This window comes from Lagenorhynchus albirostris, chromosome 4, assembly GCF_949774975.1.
Source record: "Lagenorhynchus albirostris chromosome 4, mLagAlb1.1, whole genome shotgun sequence".
NCBI lineage: Eukaryota > Metazoa > Chordata > Mammalia > Artiodactyla > Delphinidae > Lagenorhynchus > Lagenorhynchus albirostris.
The window spans coordinates 95601268-95619359 of NC_083098.1; the positions used below are offsets into that span (position 1 = coordinate 95601268).

Sequence of the window (18092 nt, forward strand, 5' to 3'; positions counted from 1 at the left end):
AATTTAGATAACAAAGTACACTGCTATTTATCAACCTGACACTTGCAGGCAGATTTTAAATGAGATATTTTTTTATTTCTTCCAAGAGCCTTTCCTAATCTTTGTTGTGAAGGGTTGTCCTGCACACTGTAGGACGTTTAGCAGCAACCTTGGCCTCTAACCAGGAGATACTGGTAGTATATCCACCCCCTCTGACAACCAGAAGTGTCTTCAGACATTGCCAAATGTCCCTGGAGGGTAAGGGGGTGGAATTGCCCTTACTGGAGAACCACTGCTCTGGAGTTCTAACACTCCTCTCCCTAATGTTCACTAGCAATTACTTATTTTGTCTTGTAGGAAACAAATGGTATTAGCAAATTATGATGTTTGTTTAAGTCTCAGTCAGATCTATGTATATTTTTCCTATAAGTCTCACCTCCTTGCTTCTATTCTTGCTCCTCTATATCCTTCTACATTCATTCCCTCATTCCTTAGCTCACTCATTCAATAATGTTTCCTGAGCAGTGACTTTATGCCATGCATGATTCTAGATAATATTGGTCATCAAACTATTAAGGTCCTTGTTCTCTTGGAGCTTATGCTTTTATTCTACATAGTAGTCAGGATGATCTTTTAAAAATATTCATCAGGAACTGGAGGAGAGATGTCACTGAGAAGAGTGAAATAGAAAACTCTAAAACACCATCCCTCTGCTATAGCAATGGTTAAACTGGCTAGAACTGTTAGAATCAACTTTTTTGAATTCTGGAATCTAATAAAAAACTTACAACAACCAAGGAAATACTTAATAAAGAAAGATGCTATGGAATTTTGGAAAGAGAAGATTGTGGTATTTTAATTTACCCACCTACTACCCCCCACTCTCTAGTTTGGTGGCTATAAAGACAACTGTCCACATTCCTGGTGCGGCTTTCTCATGCCAGAGGGGCAGTATAGATCTTGAATCAAAAAATTGTGGTTGTGTGTTTTGACCTGTCTAGTAGCTACCTGAGGGATTGGGCTGAAGTGGCCAGCCAGGTGATATTTATCAGATTTATTTATTTATTTTTAATAAAAGCAAATGTATTAGCCTTAGCCACCTGGGGCAGCAAGGGATAACAGATGGGGCAAGGACTAGGCAGACTGAAAAGCCTCGGAAGGAAGAGATTGGAGAGGCATAAATATGGAGGGATAAAGGCTTTGAAAAGCTCCTCTGTAATGAGGGGAAATCTAGAAAAGACCTGAGAAGAACTTCAGCTTTCATTTCTGCCTGATTTCTGGGCCATGTGCAAGCAGGAAGTGAAAGCTAAGGCAGAGCCGTAAATGGCCTGGCTAAGCCTTGAAGGAGTACTCCCTACACACGGTATATCAGTGAAGACTGATTTTAGTTTGACATTTAAGGAAATCTCTGTCAAATCACTAACTGATCACTAATCTAATGGAACAGGGACTTCAGGGGGCACTCAATACAAAAAAAGATAATTTGTACAAAAACAGTTTAGAAAAGTCACTAAAAAACTACAACCCACAACAAGCAACAGCAAGTTCTGGGGAGGGGAGAAAATCTGATTTTTCAGAGTTACCACAATGTAATGCTCAAGATATCCAGTTATCAACAGCAAAAAAATTACTATGCATGCAAAGAAATAAGTATAGTCTATTCACAGCAAAACAAGAAATTAATAGAAACTGCCTCTAAGGGAGCCCAGACATTGGACTTACTAGACAAAACTGTAGAACAACTGTCCCCCTAACTGGCCTGGCCACTGTCTACCTCTCACCTCACCTTGTACCAGTTTATGTTTTGCTCACTCTCCATCCTGTTGTTCTTTAGTTCATCAAGTATGTTCCTCTTAGGACTTTAAACATGTTGCATCCCCTTTGGAGTGCTCTTCTCCTCCTCCTTTGCACAGCTCACTCTGCACATTCTGGGCTCTGTTCACATTCTACCTCCTCAGAGGCATCTTTTCTGACTTCCTTACCTACAATAGCTGTGCCCTTCCCCCACCTCCCTACCTACTATCAATTTCTCTTCCCTTTAATTGTTCACGTCACTCTCTGAAATTATTTTCAGAGTTACTTATTTACGGTAGCTACTTATGTACTTGTTTATTGTATGTCTTCCTCACTAGGATGGAAGCTCCTTGGCAGCAGGTACTTTATCTGTGTCCTTTAATAAGTATTTATTAAATGAATAAATAAAGTTATACATGTTGAACAAAGAGTAAAAACAAGAAAAGCTTAAAAATTTCCTGTGAGAAGTCTCCTTCAGCTCAGAAATTTTTGCTCACCAGTTGTTTAATAAATCTACTAGAGAAAGTCTTTCCACTAACAAGGCTTCAAATAAGGTGACAGGGTAATGTCCGATGCCATGATGGCCTGTTATTTCCATCCTAGGAAAGGAGATCACAGGTGGGGAAGTGAGTGAGCAAACCTCTGTCCCCGTTTAAGCAGCTGCTGGGTCAGGGGTGGACAGTGTGTCAGTGAGCTGCAGGCAAAGCTCTCTGGGTGAGCCCCTGTGACCACGAAAGCCAGGCCACTTTTGGTGGCAGTGGGAGAGGTGTCCTTGAGATTTCCAAGTAATCCCACCTTTGGCAGAGGTTGAAAAACAGGGCGGGTAATATACAAATGTTGGGTGGTATTGCCTTGAGTAAAGAGCAAAGGGACAGTGGGCTGACTGCTCTTTGTCTCTTCTTGTTCTGCAGTTTCAGAATCAATCCCCAGAGAAGAATCTCCTCTGATTCTGGTAAGGTTCTAAAACAACCTGAGACAAGAAATGATACTTAAGTATTAAGATTATGAACAGCTTATGAACAGCTTTTAATGTACCCACCTACTACCCCCCACTCTCTACTTTGGTGGCTATACAGACAACTGCCCACATTCCTGGTGCAGCTTTCTCATGCCAGAGGGGAAAATACAGATCTTGAATCAAAAAAGGTGGGTAAATTAAAATACCACAGTCTTCTCTTTCCAAAATTCAGTAGCATTTTTCTTTCATAAGCTTATAATAAATGGGTTTATCCCATTAAACATTAAACTATTTTTTTTTCTGGATGAAATTGTTTCTAGAACCTGTTATATACATCAAAATTTTCAATATATTAACCGCTTAATTTTCTTCTAAAAGATACTACAATGAACTCAGTAACATTTTTCTGAGGTAGTAGGGCATGGTGATTAAGAATACTGCTTCTTGGGACTTCCCTGGTGGTCCAGTGGTAAAGAATCTGCCTTACAATGCAGGGGACTCAGATTCGAATCCTGGTCGGGAACTAAGATCCCACATGCCTCGGGGCAACTAAGCCCCCATGCCACAACTACTGAGCTCGTGCGCCTCAGCTAGAGCCTGCGTGCCGCAAACTACACAGCCCACATGCTCTGGAGCCTGCGTGCCACAACTAGAGAAGAGAAAAACCCGCACGCCACAACTAGAGAGAAGCCTGCGCACTGCAACAAAGAGCCTGTGCGCCGCAATGAAAGATCCTGCATGCCTTAACGAAGATCCCGCGTGCTGCAGCTAAGACATGACGCAGCCTAAAATAAATGATAAACATACTTTTTTTTCTTAAAAAAGAATGTTTTTTTAAAAAAAAGTCTGACTTCTTTTCTGAAGTCAAAGAACTTGGGTTCAAAGCCTGGCTTTGCCACTCACCAGCTGGGCAAGTTAACACCCTGTGCCTCAACTTCTTTATCTATAAATAGGGATAATACTAGTAGCTGCCTCAGAAGGTTCTTGTAAGGATTAAATGAATTAATACATGGGGTGTACTTAGCACACTGCTTAGTATATAGTTCTGCATGGAAAAGTGTTAGCTGCTACTGCTGTGACTACTATTACTATTATTGTTATAGCAATATTTTTTTCTTGGTGCCTTAGCTCATTATAAAAGTCTTAAATTACTATAATATGTTACAACGCAATGATACTTATTTAAAGGGTGGAGGGTTATTGGCTTTTACATGAAATGGTCCCAGACCTATTTGCAGGAGTGCTTTTATATGCTGTTTTATAGCTTTTCTGTTTCCCTTTGTGAGGTCTCTGATTTTCACTTCTACTGTTGTTAATCATTTTTCCTATGTATATCAGTTTCTTTCTGTACTTCTTTTGTTACAGGGGTCATAAAAACCAGCAAACCAAGTTTGTTAGGCATGTGTGTCAAGTAAAAGCGAATATATTCTAAACTAAGTTGGAAAAGCTCTCCTATATATGAATAGAGAAAAGAAAGTTGACTCCATGGACGTTTCATTTGGCCTTTCAGAGGTATTTATTTTTTCTTATTTTCCGATTCTTATATAAATATAAAAAGTTATATGAAAATTAATTTTCTGGGGAGACAGATGTAACAAAGTTTACACATAAATGTTAAGATTAAAAAGCCTCTAATTTAGTTCAAATAAATACTCATTAAGGTCCTACTATAGCTAGATACTGGAGGAGCAAAAATGAATGATATGGCCCTAAACCTCAAGAGGCTTGCAATCTAGAGGGGGAGATAAAGCATAAACAATTAATGCCAAGATAATATAGTAAGAGATACCGAAGATATTCACACTGGGTACTATGGGAGCCTAGAGGAAGGGCCCTTAACCTCACCTGGGGTTCCAAGGAAAGTCCCCTGAAGAGGATCATGCCTGAGCTGAACCAGAGGGCAGCCAAGTGAAGACATGTTGAACGCACTATCACAAGCATAGGAACAGAAGTCATGAGGTAGGGAAGCAGCATAGTGCTTTTCTGAGAGTATGTAGCTGTGTTTGTGTGAAGAATTAATAATTTGATATTGTTGCAATTAAAAAAAAAAAGTGAAATGGGAAATGGTGAGAAATGAAGCTAGGAGTTAGACTGAATAGGGGCCAGAGTCAAGAGAGGTTGTCTTATGCCATGCTGAGAGGCTTGGACATTGCCTATAAAGAAATGGGGAGCCATTAATAAAACTTTAAGGAGAAAAATGGCAATTTTCAGATTTTCCTTTTAGCTGTATAACTGAGACAGCATTGTAAAAGACAGAGAAAAGCTAGAAAAGACTGGAGGAAGGGAGACAAGTTAGGTGTCAGTTGCAATGAATAAACTAGAGATAGTAAAGCCTGAATGAGGGCAAGGTAGTAGTTATGGTGAGGTAGAGAGGGTTCCAGATGTAGTTTGAAGATAAGATTGGATGATCCTGGTGATTTATTAGATGAAAGGGGTCCAAGATTGAAAGGAATCAAGGATGACTACCAGATTTTAGGCCTTGAATTACTGGTTAAATGAGAGTACAATTAACGGGAGAGAGAAAGAGGACAGTGTTTGGTTTATCTCGTTGCTGTCGTTTTGTTTTTTAAATTTAAGTTTGCCTTTGTTGTTTTTCTTTTTTAAATAGTGGGCATATGAAGAGTAATTAGTTCAGGTTAAATTTGCGTTAAATAATGTAGAAGTCAGAATTGAAGATATCACTTTTAGAGTAATTAACAAATAGAAGCAAGCGAGCAGATAAGAAGTCCTAGGAAAATGTGTGAAAATAAGAGAAGCAGAAAAAAAAAAGAGCCGGCAGAACAAGAGTGGGGTGGGACATTGGAATGCCAGTGCTTAAAGAGGGACAGAGGAGGCTAGCCTGTGAAGGAACCTGGGACAGCACACTGAGAGGTACAAGGAGAGGACAGTGCCATGAAAGCCAAGGATGAGTTCCAGATGGGCTTGTCAGTGAAGAAGCTAAACGCAACTTGTATCAGCTGCATTTTGTGAGCAATCACTACACATCCGGTGCTGTGTCATACAGTGTTATCTCCTTTAATCTGTTACCCATGTGCTATAGATGACAAATCTGAAGTTCAGCGAAGATGTATAACTTACCCAAGGTCATAGGGTGAGTTGGCAGAACTGGGATCTGAACCCAGGTCTGCAGGATTACAAAGCCCATGTTCTTAACTCTGCTGGAGTAAAAGAACTTCTTCAGGATGCAACATTACAGTATCATAATAAGGACTGCTATATATTGCTTTTCCAAGGAGCATATCTTAAAACTATCTGATAATCTCAAAGAAATGATATTCAAGGAGGTCACTATACATTTGATCACTTTAATCAAAACATACTTTTTTCAGTGACGTATTTCTTGAAATATTTTTATTTCATAAATATTACACTTGTCAAATCATGAGAACAATAAAGTGCAACACAAGGCAACCCACTCATTAGGGCACTGCTCCAATAAAGCCAAAAGGAAGGTCCTAGACGGACGAGTTAATGTCCTTCAGAGGAAAGCTAAGCACCCTGGACTTAGACGCCTGAGTCTTCTTAGCTTTCTCACAAATGCTACAACTGGTCTCAAGGAAAATCAGAAAGGATATGCACAGTTCAGCAAAAAACTACCACAAACATGAAATTAATTAGAATAGTTATTCTATAGAAGGTTTATTTTAGATGATAAATTATTATCCATTTAAAGATAGAGAATAAGAAGTCACGGTGCTATTATAAAAGTTGTAATTTTCCTATTTCCCACTAGAGGGAGGAATAGCATTGCTCTTACCATTTGGTGGATAAAAGACGGCATATTCTTCTAGTCCTAGTTTTCCTGTAAGAGAAAACCATAGAGAGTTCCAATATGATTAGATAAAATAGAAAAAACTTTAAAAATTAATTTTGTGAATATACTAAAAATTAATGGAATTTATGAACTACTATAGTACAATCTCCTTTCATTTCATTTTATGATATGGAATTAATTTGAAAATATGCCAGCCAATCTTTTGGTATTAGCAAATCCTTTCATCAACTAAAGTCAATAATATAAACTTAAGCACTACAAGGTAAGTGATATAAAATAATTAAAAGAACAAACATTTTCAAGCTCCTTAAGCACTTAAGAAGAGCAGCATCTATTTGTAAGCCTAGAATTGTTGTGTTAATTATAAGTAATTCTAGTCTAGTCATTAAAGTAAGTCCTAAGCTTTGCAACACCTCATTAGTTTACATTTTATGGAATGAGCTAAAAAGTTAAAATTAAATGTCTTTCACTGTATGGTGGTAATATGTTCTGAATTCCTAAACAATTGATATGGTCTGAGAATGAGGCTAAATATTTGAAATCAGGATTATCTCAGAAAATTAAAGTATATTCACCATAATTAAATGTTTAAGTGAGTTTTTAAAAGTTTTTCCTCAAAACTTTCAAAGGTCTGAGTTTTTTCCCACCTTCTACTGAGGTGGGAAAAAGTAGGTAGCTCTTATCTTGACAGTTTTTCTAACACTGTTGAGTCTACTGAAAAGTCACATGCGTTTTTGCACTTGGCTTTAAGGTAAGATTTTTAATTAAAAAAATTTTTTTGGTTGGGAATGGTGGGAGAGAGGAAATGAAGAACTGCATGAGCAGTTTAGGTTAGGGTGGAGACAACAAGGGTTGATCTTGTGAGTAAGAAGAGAATGAAATGATAGATGGGTAGGTAGGTCGATGGATGGATGATAGAGAATACCTGCTGGGTACCCAATACTGGGCTACGTGCCGAGAGGCAAACAGAGTAGATATGAGATATGGTGTCTGAACCATGTGGCTTATAATCCTGACTAAAACAGGAAACATTAAGATATGTTTGCTAAGTTTTCTGGCACAGCCTTTACGTGCTTTAGAGGTTTCGAGGAGAGGGAAATTGATGATGGGTTGGTGGACTTGGAGACAATGGAAAATGTGTATTGGTCTCTGCCCCTGGTTGCTGGCACAGAGCTCCTGAAACCCTTGTACTTTCCTAAGTGAGAAGAGCATTAGGAGCATCTTTCATTCTATTGGGGTGACTCTGAGTGGGCTTCTGAACGGGCGCTGGTCACCAGAAAGACCAAGCCTTGATTAGAAGCCCCACCCCCTCATACTCCAGAGGGACTGGAAATGGAGTTTAATAATTGATCATGCCTCTGTGAGGAAGACTCCATAAAACCCCAGAAGTAGGGGGTTTGAAGAGCTTCTAGGTGGGCAAACACATCAACACTGGGAAGAAGACGCACTCCAACTCCATGGGGACAGAAGCTTCTATGCTTGTGACCCTCCCAGGCGTAGCCCTATGTGCCTCTTCATCTGGCTGTTCATTTGTATTCTTTATCATATCCTTTAACCAACTGGTAAATGTTAGTACGTGTTTCCCTGAGTTCTGTGGGCCTCTCTAGTACATCAGTCAAACCCAAGGAGAGGGTTGTTGGAATGTCCAGTCTAAAGCCAGTTGGTCAGAAGCACAGATGATAACCTAAGCTTGTGACTGGTGTCTGAAGTGTGTGTGTGTGTGTATGTATGTGAGGACTCAGTCCTTAACCTGTGGGATCTGACACCATCTCTAGGTAGACAGTGTTAGAATTGAGTTAAACTGCAGGACACCCAGGTGGTGTCAAGACTAGCTTGTTATTGTGGGGAAAACTCCCCACATATGTGTGACCAAAAGTGTCAGAAGTGAAGTGCTTTGTGTGAGTAGTAAATTAAAAACACAGGAGCAAAACACAGTAGGAAAGAATTGGGTTTTTCCCTACATAGAAGGAAATAATCTGAGTTTTTCTGATACTGTGAGATATAGGCTAGTTCTTCAAGAACCTATGATTTTGGGGGTGGAGGAGTGGGAATCTTTCCATGTTTAGGGAATATATAGAGGCTTAGAATGAAAGTGGGATAATGTGGAATAAACAGAGAATCAAAGTTAGCTAGGTTAAGACAGGATCAACTGATGGAGGGCTGAATTAAAATTTGGCTGAATTTAGAGGTAAGTCCATTAGATAAGTTCTATAATCAGTTTTTCAGCAGATGATGTGAAAGAAACAAACAAGTAAACCAAATGCTTCTATCAATTCAGTATAGAAGCAATGTAACCAAGAGAGCCCCCAAGTAGGGGGAGCCTGATCCCAGCACTGGCAATGTGGGCCTGTCTTAGGGCAGGGGTTGTAGTAATCAGGCAGACGGTTGGACTTAGGAGATACAGGACAAACAGCATCTTTCTTTATGGGAATAGCAGAATGACCATACACAATAGGCTTATAAGCTTCCAGTGCTGGGTGTTCACTACTTAATAAAAAGGAGGAAGCGGGGAAAGGCTTCCAGCTGAAATTAGTTCAATTGCCAGGTGATAGCAGGATACTGAAATAGCATAATCTTGTAGGCAGCTAGTGATAAAGAGAAGAAAGCAATAAAATAGAATTAAGAAAGCTAATACCATATAAATTATATCAAACTTTAAGTGTGGTGTAACATTTTGAGAGAAGGAGTAAAGAAAGCAAGAAAAAGAAAATTCAACTGATAAACTCATAGTTAGAAGGGTAAGTAAAAGTCAACAGATATGGCAAAAACAGCAACAGAGGAGAGAGCAAACAGGAAAAATAAAGAAGTAATTTTAAATGCTGTTTTGGGGAACCACTTTCCTGTGATCTGCGATAAGTGGCTTGGGCACTGATTTAAGTGGGAGTGAAAGGTAGTTACAATAACCTGAGAGACATCTTATTAAATAATTTACAACAAAAATTTTGACAACCAATATATGCTATAAAATAAACAGTCTTGGCATGATTATGTAAGTGTTAAAGAATACTTCCTTTATATACTAAAATTTTACCTCTTATGTATGATTTCGGTGGTGAAGCACTGTTGTATGCAAAGTGACCCAACACAGATGTATCTCGGGAGAAACAAAGTAATACCTGGGTACAACATTGGAAAAAACAAACAATTAAGCACTGTTTTTTTCCCTTTATTTTGTATTGAGATATGGTTGCATTACAATGTTGTGTTAACTTGTGTACTTTTTATTTTTTTAACATCTTTATTGGAATATAACTGCTTTACAATGTTGTGTTAGTTTCTGCTGTATAACAAAGTGAATCAGCTATACGTATACATATATCCCCATATCCCTTCCCTCTTGCGTCTCCCTCCCACCCTTCCTATCCCACCTCTCTAGACGGTTACAAAGCACAGAGCTGATCTCCCAGTGCTATGCGGCTGCTTCCCACTAGCTATCTATTTTACAATTGGTACTGTATATATGTCCATGCCACTCTCTCACTTTGTCCCACCTTACCCTTCCACCTCCCCATGTCCTCAAGTCCATTCTCTACGTCTGCATCTTTTTTTTTTTTTTTTGTGGTACACGGGCCTCTCCCATTGCGGAGCACAGTCTCCGGACGTGCAGGCTCAGCGGCCATGGCTCACGGGCCCAGTCGCTCCGCGGCATGTGGGATCTTCCCAGACTGGGGTACAAACCCGTGTCCCTTGCATTGGCAAGCGGACTCTCAACCACTGCGCCACCAGGGAAGCCCCTACGTCTGCATCTTTATTCCTGTCCTGCCCCTAGGTTCTTCATTACCATTTTTTTTTTTTTTTAGATTCCATATATATGTGTTAGCATACGGTATTTGTTTTTCTCTTTCTGACTTACTTCACTCTGTATGACAGACTCTAGGTCCATCCACCTCACTACAAATAACTCAATTTCGTTTCTTTTTATGGCTGAGTAATATTCCATTGTATATATGTGCCACATCTTCTTTATCTATTCATCTGTCGATGGACACTTAGGTTGCTTCCATGTCCTGGTTATTGTAAATAGAGCTGCAATTAACATTGTGGTACATGACTCTTTTTGAATTATAGTTTTCTCAGGGTATATGCCCAGTAGTGGGACTGCTGGGTCACATGGTAGTTCTATTTTTAGTTTTTTAAGGAACCTCCATACTGTTCTCCATAGTGGCTGTATTAATTTATATTCCCACCAACAGTGCAAGAGGGTTCCCTTTTCTCCACACCCTCTCCAGCATTTACTGTTTGTAGATTTTTTGATGATGGCCATTCTGACTGGTGTGAGGTGATACCTCACTGTAGTTTTGATTTGCATTTCTCTAATGATTAGTGATGTTGACCAGTTGATTCTTTTAGTGTATTTTTAATCTGCAAAAAAGAACCAACTTGAAGAAATTTAATAAGATAAGATGTGTAGAGCAGGGACCCTAGGTAACTACGATGGCACAGAGAAGTTTGAAAAGTGCAGGAAACTGGAACTAGGCTCATTGCTGGGATGCAGCAGCTGGCAGTGGGCATGTCAGGGTGGGAGGGAAGGCAACTCATGGTATCTAAAAGGGATTAGCAGCAGTAGAACAAGTGGCAGCCCAGCACAGGTTAGAAGCTGGTTGTTCTGACCAGCAGGTAGATATGGCAACTCTACCTAGAGAGGAAAATAGGTAGGGCAGAAAGTCAAAATCAAAGATGTCTAGTAGGAGGAAGTGGATTGTTGATACCAGCCTGGAGGCAGGGGACCAATCCCCAGGAAGGTGATTAGTGAGTGACAGGAAATCTAGGTCCTGGTATTAGAAGTCCTGGGATTCAAAAGATGTTACTGAGAAAAGGATTCGGGAATAACAGAAAAAGGCAGAAGCCCAGTTAACAGAACTGGGGAACAAAATCAGGGCTCGACTAGCAGCAGGAGTGAATGGAGAGGGGAACCATGAGTTCAAGACACAAGAGAGGGGCCCAGCTTTAGAAACAGGATAGATATGGAGACTGGGCATCAGTCAGGTGCAGTCATGAGATACGTACCAACCATTGCTGCTGATTTATTTTTATATATTAAAAGACTATGCAAGCAATACATGTTTATGATAAAAATAAGAAAAAAAATTAGAAATAGAGATAATTAAAAAATGGAGAAAGAAGACCCACAATCTCACCAGTGTTAATATTTTGATAAATATCCTTCCGGGCTGTTCTTATACATACATACATAAATTTTTCCAACAAAATAGGATTACGCATACTGTTCTATACTCTACTTTCTCTCAGTATTATAAAATAAGGGATTTCCCTGGTGGTGCAGTGGTTAAGAATCCACCTGCCAATGCAGGGGACACGGGTTCGATCCCTGGTCTGGGAAGATCCCACATGCCGCGGAGCAACTAATCCCATGTGCCACAACTACTGAGCCTGTGCTCTAGAGCCCACGAGCCACAACTACTGAGCCCACGTGCCACAACTACTGAAGGCCGCATGCCTTGTGCTCCACAACAAGAGAAGCCACTGCAAAGAGAAGCCTGCACACCGCAACGAAGAGTAGCCCCTGCTCACCGCAACTAGAGAACGCCCACGTGCAGCAATGAAGACCTAACACAGCCAAAATTTTAAAAATAAAGTAAATAAATCTGTAAAAAAAAATTATAAAGTAAGTATTTTCTACCCACATTTTTTAATGCTGCAGAATAATCCACTATACAGACGAACAATAGTTTATTTTTTGCGGTACGCGGGCCTCTCACTGCTGTGGCCTCTCCCGTTGCGGAGCACAGGCTCCGGACGCGCAGGCTCAGCGGCCATGGCTCACGGGCCCAGCCGCTCCGCGGCATGTGGGATCTTCCTGGACCAGGGCACGAACCCGTGCCCCCTGCATCGGCAGGTGGACTCTCAACCACTGCGCCACCAGGGAAGCCCTGATGTGTATTTTAATTAGGAACCTAAAAGTGGTCAGGAAATGAGCCTGGGATAATAAGATTTTGGAACAGGTCACCGGGACCAGACAAATAAGCCTAGGGTTGAAGGGAGAGGTCCAGAAAGCCCCAAAAGACAAATATAAATGAAAGATAAATAAAAATTTGGAAGTTGTCAGTGTACAGATGGTACTTAAAGTCAGGAGAATATATGAGATCACCAATGGCAAAGATGGGGGAAAAAAAGAGGTCCAAGGACTTATCCTTGGCGTTACTCCAGGGTATGACAGGGAGATGAAGAGAAAGCAGCAAAGGTGAATGAGAATGCCAGCCAGTAAGATAGAAGGGAACCAGAAAGCATGATATCCTAGAAGCCAAGTGAAGAAAGAGAATCAAAGAGAAGGCATGATTGAGTGACCAAACAGATAAAGTAAGGTGAAAACTGGGAAATGACCAGCAATATGAAATCACTCGTGATCTTCAGTAGGACAAGTTGGGCACAAAAAGACTGATTAAGGAAGGTTCAAGAGAGAATAGGAGGATAGGACTTAGAAACAATATCTGCAGATTTTTTAAAAAGAAGTTTTGCCAAATAAGGGAACAGGGGAATGGGGCAGTAGCTGGAAGGGATAAGAGATCAAGAAAGATTTTTGTTTCACTTTATTTTGCTTTGTTTTTCAGGTTGAGAGAAATAACCATGCAGTTGTATACTAAGAGGAGTGATTCAACAGAAATGGGAAAATTGATGATGGAAAAACTAACAATTGCACTGCCTTTGAGTACCGAGGGAAGATGAGTTTCAGTGTCCAAATGCAGGGACTGGCTTTGTTATAAATAAAAGCACGGGCAGTTTATCCATGATAAGAGGAAGGGAAAGCTGAACATATGGGTGCAGAGGCAGGTAGGTGGAATACGTGTGATGGAGGGCGGTTCTCAGAACTTTGATTTTTTTCAGAAACAGGACTCAAAGTCATTACCTGAGAGAGAAGAGGTGGAGATCTGAAGAGAGAGGAGGTATGAGAAGTCCTCTAGGGGAATAGATGAATGATTGGACCAGGGAAATGAAGTAGAAATGCCGAGCAGAAGTAAGGACTCTCTTGAGGTTAAAGGTCATGAATTTAAATCAAACCAGTCATCATGATTGCATGTTTTTCTCCAGCTACTTTCAAATGTACACTGCAGCCACAGAATTGGTAGAGAGTTGTACTTAACCAGGATTAAGGTTTTGTCAGTCAGTTACTACTAGAAATTGGGAGAAGCGTGAGGGAGTTGAACATGTATTCAAGAGGAAGTGATCAGAATGATAGGTCATGGTATTGACATGTCTTTCACATTCGTTCTCTCTCTCTGTTCACACAGACCTTGCTCTATAGCAAGTGCTCATTAAGGTTAGCCTGAGCTGCCAGAGTTGTTCACTGCCATGAAAAGCTAATCTCTCTTCACTAATCACTGTATGCACATGGCTCATGTTTATTTTTGTTTTTCTCAGTCTCCTAATTCCTTGCCTTTAAGAACCAGACATTTCCTCAGAGAAAGACAAATACCATGATTTCATTTATAAGTGGAATCTTAAAAAAAAATAACCACAAACAGACAAACAAAATAAAACAGAAATAGATTCATAGATACAGAGGACAAATTGACGGTAGCCAGAGGGGAGGTGGGTGGGGGGTTGAGCGAAATAGGTGAAGAGGATTAAGAAGTACAAACTTCCAGTTATAAAACAAAGGAGTCATGAGAATATAATGTACAGCGCAGGGAATACAGTCAATAATAACTGGAATAACTGTATGGTGACAGATGGTTACTAGACTTATCACGGTGATCAATTTGTAATGTATATAAATGTCAAATCACTATGTTGTACACCTGAAAATAATATACTATTGTATATCAACCATACTTCGATAAAAAAATTTAAAAATTTTTAAATTAAAGGAAAAAGAACCAGACATTTCAGATAACATTTCTATTCTGAAGCCACCGCTAAGCTGAACTACTCCCAGAATTTATTTCTCCTTTAATTGTATTTGCATGCAACAGTGCATAAACGTCTATCAGAGCATTTATCAAATTATAACTATGTATTTGCCTTTACCTCATTTTTTACTAAAATGTGAGCTTAATAAACATGCAGCACCTTACACAGTCCCTGTATCAGAACAGACACTCAATAACTTGACATGAATAAAGGCTATCTGATTGCACCTGGGCCTTTCTTGAACACCATTCAATGGCATTAAAATATGTATAACTATGGCATATTCTAATATGTCAGTATTCCTACTAAGCATATGCTAGATAAGCCAAGCGTATGGTAGAGAATTTGTCACCCAACAGAAAGATTAATTCCCGTGTCTTCTCTTTACTATATAAACATTCTCCCCTATAAATATTTTATATACTTTGGACAATAAGTTAACTTTTATAGATTGTCATGAGGCTATTAAGTACTAGAACCTGAAAATGTTATTGTCAAACTACCCAATATACTTCCATGGAATAAGGGTTATCTTCTGTTTGAACACATTTTAAAACTCTGATATAATTTAAAACTTTCAGCACAATGAAGTATTTTTAAGAATTTCATGCAAAATAAAAACTAAACTTTGGAATACAAAAAAGTTGACTTATAACTCAAAACATTATTTCTGTAATGCTCAGTGTTGTTGCTTATAAAATTTAGGTAACTAACATGAGTCACTCAGAAGAGTGCCTGTGTATCCTTGTAGCATTGGCCCAGATCTTCCTTCAGGAGGGATTACTGGAGGTTTTCTCGTCTATATATGGACACAGCAATGCCACGTGCTGTCTAATTTTGTAGCCTAGTCACAAAACCCAATAAATTGGTTATGACACAGAGCATGCCAGGAACATTAAGTTCACTCCATTACAATCAACAATTTTCCCATAGAGCAGTTATGTTGCTAGGCAGCTCTGCCAAAGGAAAGCCTATAATTAGTGACAAGAAAAGCCTTTCTTCTTTCTTATACATACATACACATACAAGTGTGCGTGCACACACGTATAAGGATAAAATTCTTTTCCCAGAGAAAAATCAGAACTCAATTTCTGATAATATTGTTTCCAATACATACAATTATAATTTTTATTACTTAAAATGAACTTCCCTCTGATAAGTCAGACTAATTGTAAAATTAGTTATTTAAAAGGTATGATCATGGAAAGTATCCACATGAGGAAAATTTAATTCTGCATAATTCCCAAAGACAGAACTTATGTGTTATAATTATCCTTTTATTTATGTTATAAGGATAAAGATCCACATTACAGCTTTACAAAGTACTAAGAGTAGCAGAGGCCAGGAGATGTACGACTGAAAAAATTATGTGAAATCTAAAAATAATACAATTTGGACTAAAATATGATAGAAATGGAAAATAATTGTTAAAGCACACTCCTATAGTACTTACTATCTGTGATATTAATTAACTTAATATCCAATGCTGTACATAAACACTTTAAAACAATTTCAAAACATTTTTGCCTCCCTAGCTAGCATGTAATAAGCCCATCAAAGGTGGTATCATTTACATATAAGAATCAATAAATATTTACTGATGATCAATCTGCTTTTTCTCAGAGAATGCATCCATTGTTTATAAATGGTTCTGTTTTTCAGACTTAGTCACTTATAAGTTTTCCAAGTTTATGGGGTACACAAAGATGAGTATATCCTCAAGGGCTAATTCTGGCACTATTTGAGAAATTGTTACTACTCTCATTTAAAATGATATCCTTACTGACCCTGTTCATCAAATGAGGCAGATATGTTGCCTGGCAAATCTCTTTTACTACCACCAAAAAGCCTTTGTAGTTGTAACTTAAAATTGACAATCCTCTTCTTTCCAGTCACCAAAGGGGATGAAATCGTCAAATTTACACTTTTTCTACCTACACACTGAAGTAGAATAGTCAACACACTATAAATATATAATTATTGGCCTTTGGTTGATATTATAATTTATGTATTCATGTTTACTGTCATAATACTAAACATTTATGGGGGAGAAATTATAAAATAATCAAATAAGCTATAAAAAGTACTATAAATAAAAAGTATGAAAAATACTACATAGGACTTTAAAAGCATACTTTAGATGGCCATGACTTTGTGTGTTTGTGTTGGGAAGCAGGGAGTGGGTCAGGGAAGGTATTTGTGAGTAAGTGATATTTTAGCTGAGAGCTGAAGGAAAAATAGGAATTTATTAGAGGAAGAGGGGAGGGTAACAGTCTTTTACATCAAAGGAATTGCAGGTCTCCTGGCCCTGAGGTAGCAAGAAGTATAGTGAACTTGAGGACTAAAAGATCAGAGTGGTTGGAATACACTGTGCCAGAGTGTCAGGGCAGAGGTGAACAATGAGGCTGAAGAGGTGGACCAGTGCACGCAGGGTCATGTAGGCTTCATGAAGGATTTTGGTCTTTTTGGTTTTAATCTCACAAGTAACATGAATTGATTGGTATTTTTACAAGACCACTCTGAGCAATCAGGCAAGACAAAGAAAAGAAGGCATCCAAACAGGAAAGAGAGAAATAAAATTATCTTTATTTGCAAATGATATGATCTTATATGTAGAAAATCCTAAGGATTCCACCAAAAATCTGCTAGAACTGAACAATGAATTCAGTAAAGTTGCAGGATACAAAACAGCATACAGAAAACAGCTGTGTTTCTATACACTAACAGCAAAACATCTGAAAAAGAAATAAATAATTCCATTCACTATAGTATCAAAACCAATAAAATACTAAGGAGTAAGTTTAACCAAGGAGGTGAAAGATCTGTACACTGAAAAGTACAAGACTTTGATGAAAGAAACTGAAGAAGACACAAATGGAACAATATCCCATGTTCATGGATCCGAAGAATTAGCATTGTTAAAATGTCCCTACTACCCAAAGCCATCTATAGATTCAATGCAATCCCTATTTAAATTCCAATGGCATTTTTTTCACAGAAATAGAAAAACAATCCTAAAATTTGTATAGAGCCACAAGAGAACTTGAGTAGCCAAAACAATCTCAAGAAAGAATAACAAAGCATCATACTTCCTGATTTCAAGCTATGCTACAAAGCTATAGTAATCAAAATAGTATAGCACTGGCATAAAAATAGACACACAAGCCAACGGAATAGAATCGAGAGCCCAGAAATAAACCACACATAAATAGTCAAGTAATATTTGACAAGGGAGCCACAAATACTCAATGGAGAAAGGATAGTATCTTCAATAATAAATAGGGTTGGGAAAACTGGATAACCACATGCAGAAGAATGAAATTAGACTCGTATCTTACCCCACTCACAAAAATGAACGTGAAATGGATTTAAGACTTAAATGTAAGACCTGTACCATAAAACTCCTAGAAAAAAACACAGAAAAAAAGCTCCTTGACTTCACAGCGATTTTCTGGATATGACAGTAAAACCACAAGCAACAAAAGCAAAATAAATAAGTGGGACTACATCAAACTAAAAAGCTTCTGTAAAGCAAAAGAAATAAACAACAAAATGAAAAGGATGGGAGGATGGGAGAAAATATTTCCAAATCATATATCTGATAAGGGGTTAATATCCAAAATATATTAAGAATTCTTACAACTCAATAGCAAAAAAACAAAAAAAAACCCAATTAAAAAATGGGCAGAGGAACTGAATAGAAGTTTTCCAAAGAAG

The 18092-nt window shown here is 38.6% G+C and overlaps 1 protein-coding gene across 1 annotated transcript in view; it reads right to left on the bottom strand.

Moving 5' to 3' along the window:
- TBC1D19 (TBC1 domain family member 19) overlaps nt 1-18092 on the bottom strand; it is a 153552-nt gene that overhangs the window by 28982 nt on the left and 106478 nt on the right. The window contains exons 14-15 of the mRNA XM_060147328.1: nt 9538-9622; nt 6489-6533 (exon numbers count right to left, since the gene is read on the bottom strand). Of these exons, the coding sequence (XP_060003311.1) occupies nt 6489-6533; nt 9538-9622 (130 nt within the window). The remainder of the gene's footprint in view (nt 1-6488; nt 6534-9537; nt 9623-18092) is intronic.